General features: G+C 66.2%; 3 protein-coding genes across 20 annotated transcripts; 2 read left to right on the top strand and 1 right to left on the bottom strand.

The window, feature by feature from the left end:
* Window positions 1-546: 546 nt before the first annotated feature.
* METRN (meteorin, glial cell differentiation regulator) lies at window positions 547-6,508 on the top strand. The gene is made up of 4 exons (XM_030798530.1): window positions 547-2,282; window positions 2,477-2,877; window positions 3,821-3,880; window positions 3,959-6,508. The coding sequence occupies exons 1-4, from the start codon at window positions 1,642-1,644 to the stop codon at window positions 4,273-4,275; spliced, it is 1,419 nt and encodes a 472-aa protein (XP_030654390.1). The 5' UTR covers window positions 547-1,641; the 3' UTR covers window positions 4,276-6,508.
* An 807-nt stretch (window positions 6,509-7,315) lies between these two features.
* ANTKMT (adenine nucleotide translocase lysine methyltransferase) lies at window positions 7,316-9,416 on the top strand. 3 transcript variants are annotated; one of them, XM_003269126.3, is made up of 5 exons: window positions 7,410-8,262; window positions 8,423-8,527; window positions 8,626-8,766; window positions 8,908-8,958; window positions 9,133-9,413. In XM_003269126.3, the coding sequence occupies exons 1-5, from the start codon at window positions 8,101-8,103 to the stop codon at window positions 9,379-9,381; spliced, it is 708 nt and encodes a 235-aa protein (XP_003269174.2). In that variant the 5' UTR covers window positions 7,410-8,100; the 3' UTR covers window positions 9,382-9,413. The 3 variants fall into 3 exon arrangements, with proteins under 3 accessions (XP_012352577.2, XP_003269174.2, XP_004091344.2); XM_004091296.3 differs by lacking the exon at window positions 8,908-8,958; XM_012497123.2 differs by lacking the exon at window positions 8,908-8,958 and having other exon boundaries at window positions 7,316-8,527; window positions 8,626-8,907; window positions 9,133-9,416.
* On the bottom strand, window positions 9,391-13,700 carry CCDC78 (coiled-coil domain containing 78). Of its 16 annotated transcripts, XM_030797933.1 has the most exons (14): window positions 13,168-13,700; window positions 12,828-12,947; window positions 12,656-12,742; window positions 12,273-12,440; window positions 12,097-12,153; window positions 11,917-12,005; window positions 11,750-11,828; window positions 11,520-11,645; window positions 11,161-11,348; window positions 10,945-11,044; window positions 10,677-10,756; window positions 9,915-9,981; window positions 9,742-9,838; window positions 9,405-9,609 (listed from the first exon to the last, which is right to left on the bottom strand). In XM_030797933.1, the coding sequence occupies exons 1-14, from the start codon at window positions 13,678-13,680 to the stop codon at window positions 9,590-9,592; spliced, it is 1,791 nt and encodes a 596-aa protein (XP_030653793.1). In that variant the 5' UTR covers window positions 13,681-13,700; the 3' UTR covers window positions 9,405-9,589. The 16 variants fall into 16 exon arrangements, with proteins under 16 accessions (XP_030653779.1, XP_030653787.1, XP_030653780.1 ...); XM_030797927.1 differs by having other exon boundaries at window positions 9,392-9,609; window positions 9,742-9,842; window positions 10,945-11,348; XM_030797922.1 differs by having other exon boundaries at window positions 9,393-9,842.
* Window positions 13,701-13,715: the final 15 nt, after the last annotated feature.

Genomic DNA, 13,715 nt, shown 5'->3' with positions numbered 1-13,715 from the left:
TGTCCCCATTAAGCCCCAACCCCTCATTCCCCTCCCCAGCCCCTGCTCCACTTTCTGTCCTCATGACCGTGACGACTCTAAGGTGACTCACAGAAGCGGAATCCAACAGTGTTTGTCCTTTTGTCTCTGGCTTATTTTGCTCAGCACATAAGCCTCTAGGCTCATCCAGGCTGTAGCGGGTGTCAAGGGGCCAGAACTTCGTTCCTTTTTATGGCTTAATAATGGACCCACCACCAGAGGGCGCGGTGGCTGACCCTATAATCCCAACACTTTGGGAGGCTGATGTGGGCGGATCACCTGAGGTCGGGAGTTCAAGACCAGCCTGACCAATATGGAGAAACCTCGTCTCTACTAAAAATACAAAATTAGCCAGGCATGGTTGCATATGCCTGTAATCCCAGCTGCTCAGGAGGCTGATGCAGGAGAATCGCTTGAACCCAGGAGGTGGAGGTTGCAGTGAGCCGAGATCGAGCCACTGCACTCCAGCCTGGGTGACAGAATGAGATTCCGTCTCAAAAAAAAAAAAAAAAAAAAAATTGGACCCACCGCACTTGCTTGTCCACTCAGCTGCAGACAGGCCTTTGGGAGGCTTCCACCTTTTGGGGATTGTGATGGCTGCTTCTGACCTGCACCTCGCCCAGAGCCAGGGGCTGGTGGAGCCCAGTAGGTGCCTTGTTCCTCTTTGGCCTGGGAGGGCCCTGGGGTTGAGGGAGGGCCTGATCAGTGGGATCCAGCCTCCCACTGCCACTGGGCCATCTGGCCTCATCTGTCTGACTGCCACTGGTGAACTCATCTGTCCACCATGAGTTTCGAGCGCCGAGTGGCAGGAGGTTTGCGGGCAGGGGATGGACTGTTCACATCTTCAGGGTGCACAGTCTATGCTGGTCCTTGCAGGCCCCGGCTAAAGCTTCCGCCGTCCGTAAGGGGTTCAGTATGTAGTCGGACCCCTTTGCTTGTGCCTTAGGCCTTCTGTGATCTGACCTGTCGTCCTCACCCACCACCCATGCCCTGGGGTTTCACTGGGCTGCCAAGAGCTCCTTCCTCAGGCCCTTGACCCAGGCTGTCTGCCGTCCCCCATTCTCTCCCTGTCCACCTGGCCAGCCACTGCCCACTCCCTCCCATCAGGCCAACTCAGCGGTCCCGGCTGCTGGGAATCCCACACTGCCCCAGACTGAGGCTACAGTGTGTTTGCGAATCGCCTGTTTCTGCTTGTTTCGTCTTGGTGGGTGGGGGCTGCTCCTGTGGCCCAGGGGTGTCCTCCCAGCTCCTGTGTCTCCATGTGCTGCAGGCCTGCAGGGGTGCCCGTGGCTGCGCCATTCACGCCCCTCCAGGAGCCCAGTCTGGCCCGGGGTCAGTCATCCGGCAACCATGGGGTGCCGCTAGGTCTGAGGAAAGGGGCCTAACCCTGCGGGCTGCGTGCTCTACAGCAGGACCCCCTTACCAAAACCCGAGGCCTGGCTCAGCGCCAAGGCGCAGCCCCCAGGCCAGGCCCTCCCCGCCTCTGAAGTCACGACCCCTCTCCTCTGGAGCTCCACCTGCCTGTGAGGAGGGGTCAGCAGGACCGGACCGGAGTGGGAGGGATGTGGCCAACAGGCCCAGGTCCCAGTGTTAGGAAGGACCAGGCCCGACCGCCCCCGCCCGATGGGGGCGAGGCGGAGCCACCAGGTGGACCACCTTCCCTACTGCCACCCCGAGGTTCCAGTGGACATCAAAACCCCGGCTCCATCAAGGGCTCCAGGACTCCGATCGGGACGGCGCGGGGGGCGAGGCCAGGGTGAGGGCGCGGCGAAGGGGCGACGCACAGCACGGGGCGGGCAAGGAGCCTCCCTTCCGTGCCGAGGCCCCCCCAACCCCCGAGGCGCTTGGACCGTGGGAGAGTCCTCTGGCGGCGCCCGGGCTCCGGCCCCGCCCCATCCCCGCCCCGCGCCTGCTGTTGGCGGAAAGTTCAGGGCCGCGCCGCGATTGGCCGACACGCCACAGGCCCCGCCCCCTACCCGACCCGCTCCAAGACGGCCCGGGCTCTGGGGCTGCGCGGCAGGCGGAGCGGCCGCGGGCTTGGGGGCTTCGCCGGGGCCGGGCGGCCGGCGCCCCCGGCTGCTCCCGCCGCCGCCCGGACCCGCGCCCCGCCGGGGCAGCGGTGGTGAGAGCCCCGACTCCCCGGACGCCGCCCGCCGCGCCATGGGGTTCCCGGCCGCGGCGCTCCTCTGCGCGCTGTGCTGCGGCCTCCTGGCCCCGGCCGCCCGCGCCGGCTACTCCGAGGAGCGCTGCAGCTGGAGGGGCAGGTACGGCCCCGGCGAGGGGCTGTCCCCGCACTTGGGACGGGGTGCGCTGCGGCCAGGACCCCCCAGGCGCCTCTCGGAGCGCGCAGAGCGCTGGGCCGGTTTCCCCATCCGCGAGGCGGCCCCGGGAGGGAGCGGGGGCTGCGCTGGGCGGGGACCCGCCCCCGTCTCAGCGCCCCGTCCCGTCCTGTCCCCAGCGGCCTCACCCAGGAGCCCGGCAGCGTGGGGCAGCTGGCCCTGGCCTGTGCGGAGGGCGCGGTTGAGTGGCTGTACCCGGCTGGGGCGCTGCGCCTGACCCTGGGCGGCCCCAATCCCAGAGCGCGGCCCGGCATCGCCTGTCTGCGGCCGGTGCGGCCCTTCGCGGGCGCCCAGGTCTTCGCGGAACGCGCAGGGGGCGCCCTGGAGCTGCTGCTGGCCGAGGGCCCGGGCCCGGCAGGGGGCCGCTGCGTGCGCTGGGGTCCCCGCGAGCGCCGGGCCCTCTTCCTGCAGGCCACGCCGCACCGGGACATCAGCCGCCGCGTGGCCGCCTTCCGCTTTGAGCTGCGCGAAGACGGGCGCCCCGAGCTGCCCCCGCAGGCCCACGGTCTCGGCGTAGAAGGTGAGTGGCGGTCTGGGTGGACAGGGTGGGAGTCCCGAAGTCTTACCCTGCCTGGACTTGGCGGGAATGTGCCTTGTCGGCCCCACTGCAGAGGGAAAAAGTGAGCTCCAAGCGTTGAATGGGCTTGTCAGGCCACACAGCCTGGGACTGCTGGGGAGGGATGGCCTTCCCGCCCTCCCTTCCCGATTCATCTCTGGAAAGAGCTGGCAGGGGCAGAGTGGAGGGAAGGGGAGGCCGGGCAGGGCAATCCTGGGCCTCTGGTTCCTGAACGGTTGGGGGAGGAGATGGTGGGGGCAGAATCAAACCCTCCGGCCAAAGCTGTCCGGGGCTCCCTGGCCCAGCGGTGACCTCTCTCCCCTCCCCCAGCCCAACCAACAAAAGTCCACTGTGCAGCCCGGTCACCATGGAGACGCCGCCCGCCTCCCTGCAGGGCACCAGGCCCAGCTCTTGGCTCTCCTGGAGCTTGGCGCCTGACCCTGAAAGGGATGGGCTCTCACTATTCTGCCCCCTGGCCCTGGGCCAGGGACCCCAGACCACCCTTCCTCTGCCCCCACTTCCTATCACCCTAGCTGGGCTGCTGCTCTTCAGACCTCAGATCCGGGAAACTAGAGGGGTCCCAGATGCTGGGGTGCATATGTCAGATGGGAGTGCAGGAGGGCGGCCCAGGACAGCTGATCGCTAGGCACGGCCCCCAGGCTCATGTCCGTGTGCATTCCTGCCTTGGAGATGTGCACCTGCAAGTGTGTTTCCTGAGTACAGGTGTCGCCGAGGGTGTGCACACCTGCTGTGTGGCTCCCTGGGACCCCCAGGTGCCATCAGGCCCCGAGCGCGGGCTCTGCTCATTTGCCTGCTGCCTCCTGCCGCCTGTGCGGACAAGGGATGGGGCCTGGGGTGCTGCCGGGAGAGGGCAGGGCCTGTCCTCACCACCCCCTCTGCATGCCAGGTGCCTGCAGGCCCTGCAGTGACGCTGAGCTGCTCCTGGCCGCATGCACCAGCGACTTTGGTGAGTGTCCCCGCCATGGGGGGAGCCTGGAGCCTGCCTTCCCCTGAATGCCCACCCCAGCCACATGCCTCCCCACAGTAATTCATGGGATCATCCATGGGGTCGCCCATGATGTGGAGCTGCAGGAGTCTGTCATCACCGTGGTGGCCGCCCGGGTCCTCCGCCAGACACCGCCGCTGTTCCGGGCGGGGGGATCCGGGGACCAGGGGCTGACCTCCATTCGTACCCCCCTGCACTGTGGCGTCCGCCCGGGCCCAGGCACCTTCCTCTTCATGGGCTGGAGCCGCTTTGGGGAGGCCTGGCTGGGCTGTGCCCCACGATTCCAGGAGTTCCGCCGTGCCTACGAGGCTGCCCGTGCTGCCCACCTCCACCCCTGTGAGGTGGCGCTGCACTGAGGGGCCGGGTGCTGGGGAGGGGCTGGTAGGAGGGAGGGTGGGGGGCCCACTGCTTTGGAGGTGATGGGGACTATCAATAAGAACTTTGTTCACACAAGCTGCTGTGGACCTGGTCTCCTGTGTCCAGCCCAGCCTTGGGCCTGCCTTGCAGCTGTGAGGATGGCTCCAATTCCTGCCTCCCAGCGGGAGAGTGAGGCTCAGGGGAATGGTATCTTGTTCAAGACCATTTGGCAACTGAGAGGGAGAGCAGATGTCAGGAGGAGCTACACCCACATTCCGGGGAGGGGCCGCTGCCGGGTGGGGGGCACATGGGGACCTGCACTCATGCAAGCTTCTGCTCTGCTGCGTCCACCAGCCCCGTCCTCGCCCACACCCTTGCCCGCTTCCCTGGCTGGCTCCCACTTGCCTCCTGTGCCAGGTGCTTCTGGGGCTCAGCAGGAGAGGAAAGGGGCAGAGGAGCACAGGGTCCCTCGGGTACGGTGGGGGCAGGCGGGCGCACAGCGCTCTGGCTCTGAGCCAGGCCTGTGAGGGAAGGGGCTGCAGGCTGGCAGGGTGCCGACTTCCCCCGTGGCCGCTGTGAGCCCGCAGAGTCATCCTTGGCCCCGTCCCGCCCTTGGGGAAGAATGGGCCCCTCTGTCCTCAGGCCCCTTCGACGTGCTGAGCATCCAGACGTGGCGAGGAGCCCGGAGGGTGTGGGGTCCCCTCTGCAGGGTCCTGCTTGTGCCCATTTCCGGCGGGCGGGGTGCACAATGGGGTCTCTAAGGACCGTTTCCCGCCACTGGCCCCATTGTCACTGTCTCCGCCTTCCTCCTTGGCCTTTCAGCTGCATAAAGGGCCAGTGAGGTTTGGGACAGCCACAGCCCAAGGCCCCGAGGCTAAAAGCCCCTGGATGGGGGTGTTCCGGGACCCCTGGCCCTGTGCGAGCTGCCTCCTCTCACCCCAGCCCCTCGGATCCTGGGAAGGAGACAGCCACGGCTCAAGGGCCAGGGACCCCTGGGCTGAGCCCCAGAAATGGCTTTCCATTCTCGCCTGGGCCAGGGGTGGGGGTGGAGGCCAGAGGCCCTGCCCAGGCAGACGAAGTCCCCAGCTTTCAAGGGGGAAACAGGCTGTGTGAGGGACACAGCTGTGCAGGGCCCACAGACACGGTCGTTTCTCCAGGTTAGCAGATGCAGATGCTTGATGAGTGCCATGCTCTCTGTGGACACCTGGGGGGTCACCTCCAGCGCCGCCCTGGGACGTCCACAGGGCAGGTTGTCTGAAAGCTGCACGTGCAAGGGGCTTACCCTTTCACACAGATCACCTGCCTGCTGAAGGGCTGATGAGGATAGGTGAGGAGCGCAGCTGCTGGGCGTCATGCACTGTGGGGGTTCTCCCACCTTCTGCCCCTCCTCAGGTTCCCTGCTGCTTCTCTCCTCTCCCCAGACTCCTAACTGTGGCATGCTGAGGGCTCAGGCACAGGACCGCTCCTCTGGGGCCCACAGCCTTACATCCATCTGCCCCCAGCCCAAACACTTCCGCAAAGACTAGAGCAGGAGGCAGCCCGTGTGCCCTCTGCGCCACCTCCTCCACTTCTGTCTTGGATAGGCTTTCCCATGGGCCGAGCAACCCCCTCACCTTTGGCACCTGCCCTGATTCTCTGGCCAGCTTCCTACAACCTCTCCTCTTCAGCCACACCCAAGTCCACCTGTTCACAAACACCCTGGGCTGGGCCCTGGCCGAACCCTGGCTTCTACCCACCTGTCTCAGAAGTGCCTGAGCCTTGCACCTACAGACCCTCCCAGAGAAAGCCCTGGCTTTGCAACCACCTGTCTTCTCATGAGACACAGGCAGACGCAGGGCCACAGGAGTGCCACGGTGCCTGAATGGGTCTTGGAGCATTAGACCAGGGGCTTCATGCCTGCCCTGGGGATGGGTGGCCAAAGTGGCATGGGAGATAGGGAGACGGTGTGGGTGAGCACGTGGGCAGGAGCTACAGGAGCCTGGGGCCTGTGGATCAGACACCTCCAGGCAAGTGCCAGTTCACACAGGTACAGGTGGCTGCAGAGTGCCCGAAGGCCAAGAAGCAGAGTGCCTGGTGTGGACGCAAGAAGAGTGGGGAGGCCGGGCGCGGTGGCTCATGCCTGTAATCCCAGCACTTTGGGAGGCTGAGGCGGGCGGATGACGAAGTCAGGAGATGGAGACCATCCTGGCCAACATGGTGAAACCGTCTCTAATAAAACACAAAAAATTAGCCGGATGTGGTGGCACGCATCTGTAATCCCAGCTACTCAGAAGGCTGAGGCAGAGGAATCACTTGAACCTGGGAGGCAGAGGTTGCAGTGAGCCAAGATTGCGCCACTGCACTCCAACCTGGGCGACAGAGCGAGACTCAGTCTCAAAAAAAAAAAAAAAAAAGAAGAGTGGGGAGTGCACGCTAGAGTCCAGTTAGGTGCATTCATCCAGTAAGCCTCCTAGGTAACTGCTCTAGGTGCAGGGAATAATGCAGGCAGCAGGACAGGAATGGGCGCTCCCCCTAGAGCTCAGTGTACACCCTTCCTTTCCTGGGAGGGCCGTTCCAGGCCCCCAGGAGACAGGACACGCTGAGCTGGGTTGGGCTGGGGCCAACATGTGGGCAGGCCTGTGAGACACTCTACACTTGGGAGCTGGGGGCTGTGGTCTGGGGCATACCCATGTCTGGAAGCAGCCTCTGTCCCCGCAGGGGCTCGACCCCAGCCACGGATGGCTAAGGAGGAGCTAGGCCAGGGCACGCACCCCAACATTCATGGGTGTCCAGCCCTATCCTGCGTGTGGAGGTCGTGGCCCAGCTGCCTGACCCAGAGCTCGGCTCTTCCACGTGCGCCTCCCACCCCCAGCTTCACAAGGTCACCTCCAGGAACTCAGTCTTTTTGTATGTTGTTTTCTGGAGAAGGAAGGTTATCTCCCCACTCCCGGGGCTGTCTGCCTTCCCTGCAGCTGGGCAGGCGCCAGAGGCCCCCGCCTGTGACATCCGGCTTTCCTCCCACCACACTCGCCTGAGAGCCAGCATCTGTCTTCTTGGGCCTGCTCAAGCTCTCCTCCGTGTCAGCCCCTCCTCCATGCACTTCTCCCTCAGACCCCAGCCCCCCATCCCTTCACCGCCCACTGGGGCTCATCGCTCAGGCTGTAGGAGGGAACTGGAAGGATGTCCTCCCGGGGTCTGGCTGGCGCTGGGTGTCCGAGTCAACGGAGCGCCCCCACCAGTCTCCCCGAGGCAGAGTCATGGGGGTGCTGGCGCCTGGACGCTGTCTCATCCCGGGGAGCCGCTTTCCCACCGGCTCCCTGGGCTCCAGCCGCCCCACGCGAGCCCCCGGCTGGTTCTGGGGCCAGGACCGCGCCTCTCCGAAGCAGGCTTCCTTTCCTTCCACGACAAAGACGCGCAGCCCCGTTTTCCTGGGGCTGTAGCCCGTGAGATCGCCGGGTGTATCCCGACTCCCGCCGGGACGTGCGCTCCCCCAGGGCAGGGCCTGCCTGTCCCCTTCCGCGGGTCGCCAGCAGCCAGCACAGGCCACCAACAGCGGTCCGCAGAGCGGACCAACGGAGCCGACCCTCGCAGGCTTGGAGCCGGACACGGCGGGGCAGAGCCCGCGAGGTTGTAGCTCGCCGGAACCCGCGGGAGGGCAGAGCCGGGCTGGGCGGAGCGCACAGCGCAACGGACCGACCGCGCGGGCTCTGCCGGCCACTTCCGGTGTCGCGCGGCGGCTCCCGGCAGGAGGGAGAGGGCACACCGCCAGCCCCAGTCCAGGCTGCGAGGGCCGCGGACCCGAGCCTGGAAGGACCTTGGGCGGACGAGCCGCGCGTCCCGCAGCCATGGAGCAGGACGACCCGGCCGAGGCGCTGACGGAGCTGCGCGAGCGGCAGCTGGGCGCGCTGGAGCTGCTGCAGGCGGCGGCCGGCTCAGGCTTGGCAGCCTACACGGTGTGGGCGCTGCTGCTCCAGCCCGGCTTCCGGCGCGTGCCGCTGCGGCTGCAGGTGCGGGGCGGGGCCAGGCCGGGTAGGGGAGCTCGGCTGCCGCTCAGGGTCTCAAGGTCTGGGCGGGGCCGGGGTGAGCTCCGTCCGCCGTCGGGTAGTTCGGGCCGGGCTGCGGGCGGGGCGGGAACGGCCAGTGGACTCTCGCCGCCTCCCGGTCCAGGTGCCCTACGTCGGCGCGAGCGCGGGGCAGGTGGAGCACGTGTTGTCGCTGCTGCGAGGCCGCCCCGGAAAAACGGTGGATCTGGGCTCCGGCGACGGCAGGATCGTAAGTGCCCGCGTCTGGGTCTTCGCCGCCCCACACCGCCCACCTGCCGGCAGGCGCCCCTGCCCCCATCCTGGTTCCCACACTCTCGGTGCCCACAGGTGCTGGCGGCCCACAGGTGCGGCCTCCGCCCGGCCGTGGGCTACGAGCTGAACCCCTGGCTGGTGGCGCTGGCGCGGCTGCACGCCTGGAGGGCCGGCTGTGCGGGCAGCGTCTGCTATCGCCGCAAGGATCTCTGGAAGGTAACCTGGGGATCCCTGGCCACCCGCTGACAGCCCAAGGTGCGGTTGACACCTGCGAGGGCTGGGGGCCGGGACTCGGAAGCTGCCATGACCCGGTGCCCACCGGCCTCTCCCCGGCTGGGGCGACTTCTCTTCCGGCAGGTGAGCCTGAGGGACTGCCGCAACGTGTCTGTGTTCCTGGCCCCTAGCGTGGTAGGTCCGGGGTTGCCAGCCCCGCTGGGAAGCCCCAGCCACACCCCAGGGTGTTTGCTGCTCTGAGGCCTGGGCCCGCCTGGTGGGTGCTAGGCTTGGGGCTGGCGGGGTGGGCGCGGCTGTTTTCTACCGGCCCCGCCCCCGCCCCCTCTACTCTGCTGTTCTCTCCCTCAGCTCTCGCTGCTGGAGGACAAGCTGCGGGCAGAGCTGCCTGCCGGGGCCCGCGTGGTGTCTGGGCGCTTCCCGCTCCCCACCTGGCAGCCTGTGGCCGTGCTTGGCGAGGGCCTGGACCGAGTATGGGCCTATGATGTTCCTGAGGGTGGGCAGGCTGGGGAGGCCGTCTCCTCGCGGATACCCATCCAGGCTGCCCCCAGACCTAGTTCTGCCTCCGTCCCGGAGGGCCCTGTTTCTCAGGCCAACTGAGTGTTCAGACACGATAAAGACTGTGGGTTCTATCCTGACTCATGTTTCATGGGGGGCTGGGTGGGAGGGCTCCGTGCTTGCTGTGATGGGCTCTGCTCTGCTCCTTGGGAGACAGCCTAGTGGCTGCCGGTCCTTGGATGCTGGGGCTTGGCTGGAGGCACAGCCCCCACTTTCCAGGGGTCCCCTGCACCTGCTAGCTTCCTCAGCCTCAGGATTTCGTGCTTGTACCTGCTCAGAGGGACCATGCTTAAGTGACCTGCCCAGTTGTGGACAGGTCTGCCTCTAGCGCCTGAGGCAGCCATCATCCTCCATTCCAGCCAGACCAGGGCCCTGGGGTCACACCCAGCTCCCTCTGCCCACCTGCCCAGGTGCTGGTCCACGTACTCCTGTAGCTCAGAAAGTTGCTCTTCAGCCATCGTGGCCCGGACCAGCAGCTGTGCCCGCTCCCGTTCCAGCTCTGCCTGGCATGGGGGTGTAAGCCATGAGCTGGGGCATGGCATGACGAGGAGCCTGGGCCAGCCCTTGCCTCCTACCTGGGTGCTGCGGGAGAAGTCCCGAAGCTTCTGGTGGATCTGGGCCCAGGATGCAGCGTCCAGGCCCCTGTGAGGAGAGAGGAAAGGAGGAGTGGTTTTGAGAGCTGGCGTGGTGACACAGGGACAGACCTGTGACCGTGCTGAGTCAGGTTCCCAGAGCCGGGAGGGGACACCTGGGAGTGAGTGAGGGAGGCATGGGCTTCCCCGTGCTCTTGTGGCCCCCCCCCAGGCCTTGGAGCCATCCGTGTGTGGGGCCAGCCCGGGCCCAGGGGCTCTGCTGGCTGCTCGGGGAGGGCTAAACCACAAGGCCAGCCCAGACAGTGACCCCAGCATCAACAGGGATGCCACCCCCACATGGGTGTGCCCTAAACCCTGGGAAATGGTCCCTGGGGAGCCCTGCCCATCGTACAGCTGGGAACATGGAGACCCAGAGGCAAGGGCTGGCCGGGTCACCAGGCACCCTGCTCCCACCCCTCGAGTCCTCCAGGTCTCAGCGGAAACCTCCCTCAGGTGTGCTCTCCCTGATCCTCGGTGTTCAAGGCCAGCTCCACCTGCAGCAGCCCCTCTTCTCTTTCCTGTGATTATTAGTGTCCCCGGGACCCACGGAGGGACCCCAGGGTGGGGATGTGCTACTGAGTGCATTGCTGTGAGCAGACCCAGTCTGGCGGGGGCTTGGTGGAGCAACTGGGGGCCCCAGGGTGCAGGCGTTGTGCTCTTTGCCCATCCCCCACAGGCCTCCCCCACACCCATGAGGGCACTCACTGTGGCTCTGACGTTCCCCCCTGGGAGGCTCCACCGGGTTCCTTCTTTGGGGATGAGAGTGGTGCCCCAGGCCCGCCGTGCTACAGAGGTTTGTGGTGGGGACACTTCAGTTGGCTGAACAAGGCAGGCCCCTCAGAGTCCCGGGGCTGAGGTCTCTGCTGAGCCCAGGATGAGGCCTGGGGCAAGTTCTGGGGCCAAGGCCGGTGTGGGGCAGTGGGTGGGTGGGGGGACTCCTGGGCCTAGAGCTTCTGGGGGTCTCTAGCCTCACCTGGTCCTCCCGATGGCTGAAGTCAGTGACGAGGGGCACGGGCAGTGGTTCCAGGTCCAAGCTGGCTGTGTCAAAAATAGCTTGGGGGTTCCCAGGTGACCTGTCAGGGTAGGCCAGTGTCTGTCTGGGGCCACTCCTGCTGTACACCAAGCCTTTGAGGCACAGAGGCTTAGAGACCCACAGATGCCCGACACCTCCCATCCCAGCGGGGCCCACCTGTAGGCAACCAGCAGCTCCTGATGCCTGCGGCTCAGATCCACCAGCCTCTTGTGGTAGGTGCGGGCAGCCCGGGCCAGCTGCTGCTCACGGCTGCGGTGCGCTGCCCGGATGTCCTCCAGAGTCGCCTCCAGGAATGTCCGGAGGGCCGTGTTGGCTGGCGCCTGGCCTGTACCGTCTGCATGCTTCTGGAGGCGGCGGGCTGGGTCCGCATGGGGCCCACCCCCCATCTTTTCCAACCATCCCCCCACCCCAGCAGGCTGAGCAGTGCGGGGGTCCTGGGGTCTCCCTGAAGCTATCCAGCACACTCAGGCCAGGCTTGGGCTCCCTAGCCCTCAGGGTGCTCCTGCACGGCTCACCACTGCCTCCCGGGCACAGTGCTGCAGCCGCAGGACGTACTCGTCCTTTAGTTTCTTGAGCTGCAGCTGCAGCCGAGCGTTCTCAGCCTCTGCCTGGCGGAGCTGGCCTCGGCAGCTGCACAGCACCTGGGGTGGAAGCCGCCCTCAACCTGTGCCCTGAGAGTGGACCCCGGCTGAGCTTGTGGGGCCCCCACCCTCCAAGTCTCCAAGCAGGCAGGGCAGGGCCTCACCACAGCCTGTGTGGCCAGTTGCTGCCCGGCTGCCCTGGCCTCCTCTCGGGCTCCCTGCAGCTGCCGGCCCAGGGCTGCCCTGAAGACACAGGGGTGAGGCTCAGCAGGCCCATGATGAGGGGTTCTCTCTGCTCCGGGATGGGGCCCCAGGTGAGATGGCCACTCACACACGCGTCTCCAGTGCCTGCTGCCGGGCCTCCTGATGCTCCAGTGCCCACTTCACTTCTCCCTGCAGCTGCTTCTGGCCCCCCAGCAGCTGTGGGGCACACAGGGCTGGCTGGATGAGACCCTAGGCTTGGGGTCTCTGGTGCTGCCCTCTCCCCTGAGCTAGGTGGCTGCACACTCACGCTGCTCCCCAGCCTCTGCTGTTCGTTCTTGGGGTTCATGGCGTTCTTGGGCTGCACCTGAATGGAAGGGACGGCAGGGACAGCTAAGGGGTGGGTGAGCCCCAGTCTCGCTGAGGCCCCTGCTGAGGCTTCCTTCTGGCCTCTCCCAGCCAGGCCCTCCATGTGCTCATGGTGACCTGGAATCTGCGGTCATCAGAGTGTCCAGGCACCTGGGCTTTGTGTCTGAGCTCTTGGGCTGGTGCCCGGGGGTGCCTGGGGTCAGACTCCACTGGGACTGCACAGCCCTGGCTGGTGCGATCTCCATGCAGCTCCAGCTCCAGCACTCGGCTCTCCAGCCGAAGGATCTGTGGGACAACTGGCATGAGCAGGTGCACCTGCCTGCAGGCCACCTGGGGTAGGTGAACATTCACCCGGTGCACACTCAGGGGCACGCAGCACTCATGGGGCAGGCCGAGACCCACAAACGCCACCTGCGTGTGCACACCCATGCAGGGCACGTGTCCTGGGCCTGCACCCCCCTGTCCCCCGTGCACTGAGGCTGGTTCACATGGCTGCTCACCTCACTCTTCAGCTGGAAGATTTCAGCCTCGTGCTGCTCCTGTAGGTGGTGGGTTGTGATCTGAATGTCGACCAGTTCCTTGGAGATCTGTGGGTGGCCAGGTGAGAGGTGGAGTCTGTTGGGCCCTGCTGGCACCCTCCCTCCTCACAGCACCGTGGGGCCCCAGGCCCACCTGCAGCTGCTGCTCCTTATTGAGCGCTAGATCTGGTGGGACCTCTGCTTCCAAGCTGGTGGCCCACACTGCGGTGCCCCCAGGAGCTCCTGGCAGCCAGTCCTTGGCTCGCAGCACAACCTGGGGAGGCACCGCCACCCATTCCCCTGTTGGGTCCCAGGCTGGGCTGTGGCCCCACTCTCATGCAGTCATCAGCCCCTCCTCCCTGCCTGGCTGAGCTGCAAAAGTCCCTCTCCTGGCTGAAATTAGACCCAGGGTGCAGGAACCTGCACCCTCCTGGCCTCTGGGGGAACGGGCAGACTTCAACCCCGTGGCAGGAGCGGCGAGTCCGAGGACTCACATTCTCCACCCGCCAAGGGGGAGGTCCAGGCCTGGGGCCTGTGGTGGCTGCGTGCTCCATAGGCGAGGGGACCCTGGCCAGCTCCGAGTCTGGTGCCGCTTCCACGCCTGGCCTCCCTATGGCTGCTGCTGCCACAAGCACTGCTGCGTGCGTTGCCAAGGCCTCTGTTGGTCCCAGGTGACTCCCAGGGCACCGCCCACAGGGGCCGGCCAGACCGGTGGTTGCGGAGGAGGGAGGACAGCTCTTCCTCTCCGTGCCTCCGTTTCCCCATTTGGGGAATGTGGCCCAGCGCCCCCTGCACATACCCTGAGCAGATGGAACCAGGTGCGTGAAAGCGCCTAGCCTGGGCGCGGCGGACAAGCACGCGGAACGGAGCGGCAGCCCGCCCGCAGGATGCCCTGAGCTACACTCGGTGGACACCTTCTGTGTCCCTAGCAGTGCTGGCCGAGCCCCGGGACGGGGAGGTATATCTCTGCACCTCCGGCCTGAGAAGAGGGGGGCGGACGTCCCCATCAGGGGCCGGAGAACTCGGAAACGACTGGCTCAGC

This window comes from Nomascus leucogenys, chromosome 18 (assembly GCF_006542625.1).
Source record: "Nomascus leucogenys isolate Asia chromosome 18, Asia_NLE_v1, whole genome shotgun sequence".
Classification (NCBI taxonomy): Eukaryota; Metazoa; Chordata; class Mammalia; order Primates; family Hylobatidae; genus Nomascus; species Nomascus leucogenys.
Note: the sequence above shows the minus strand (reverse complement) of the source record. Positions and strands in the feature narration are given on the sequence as shown.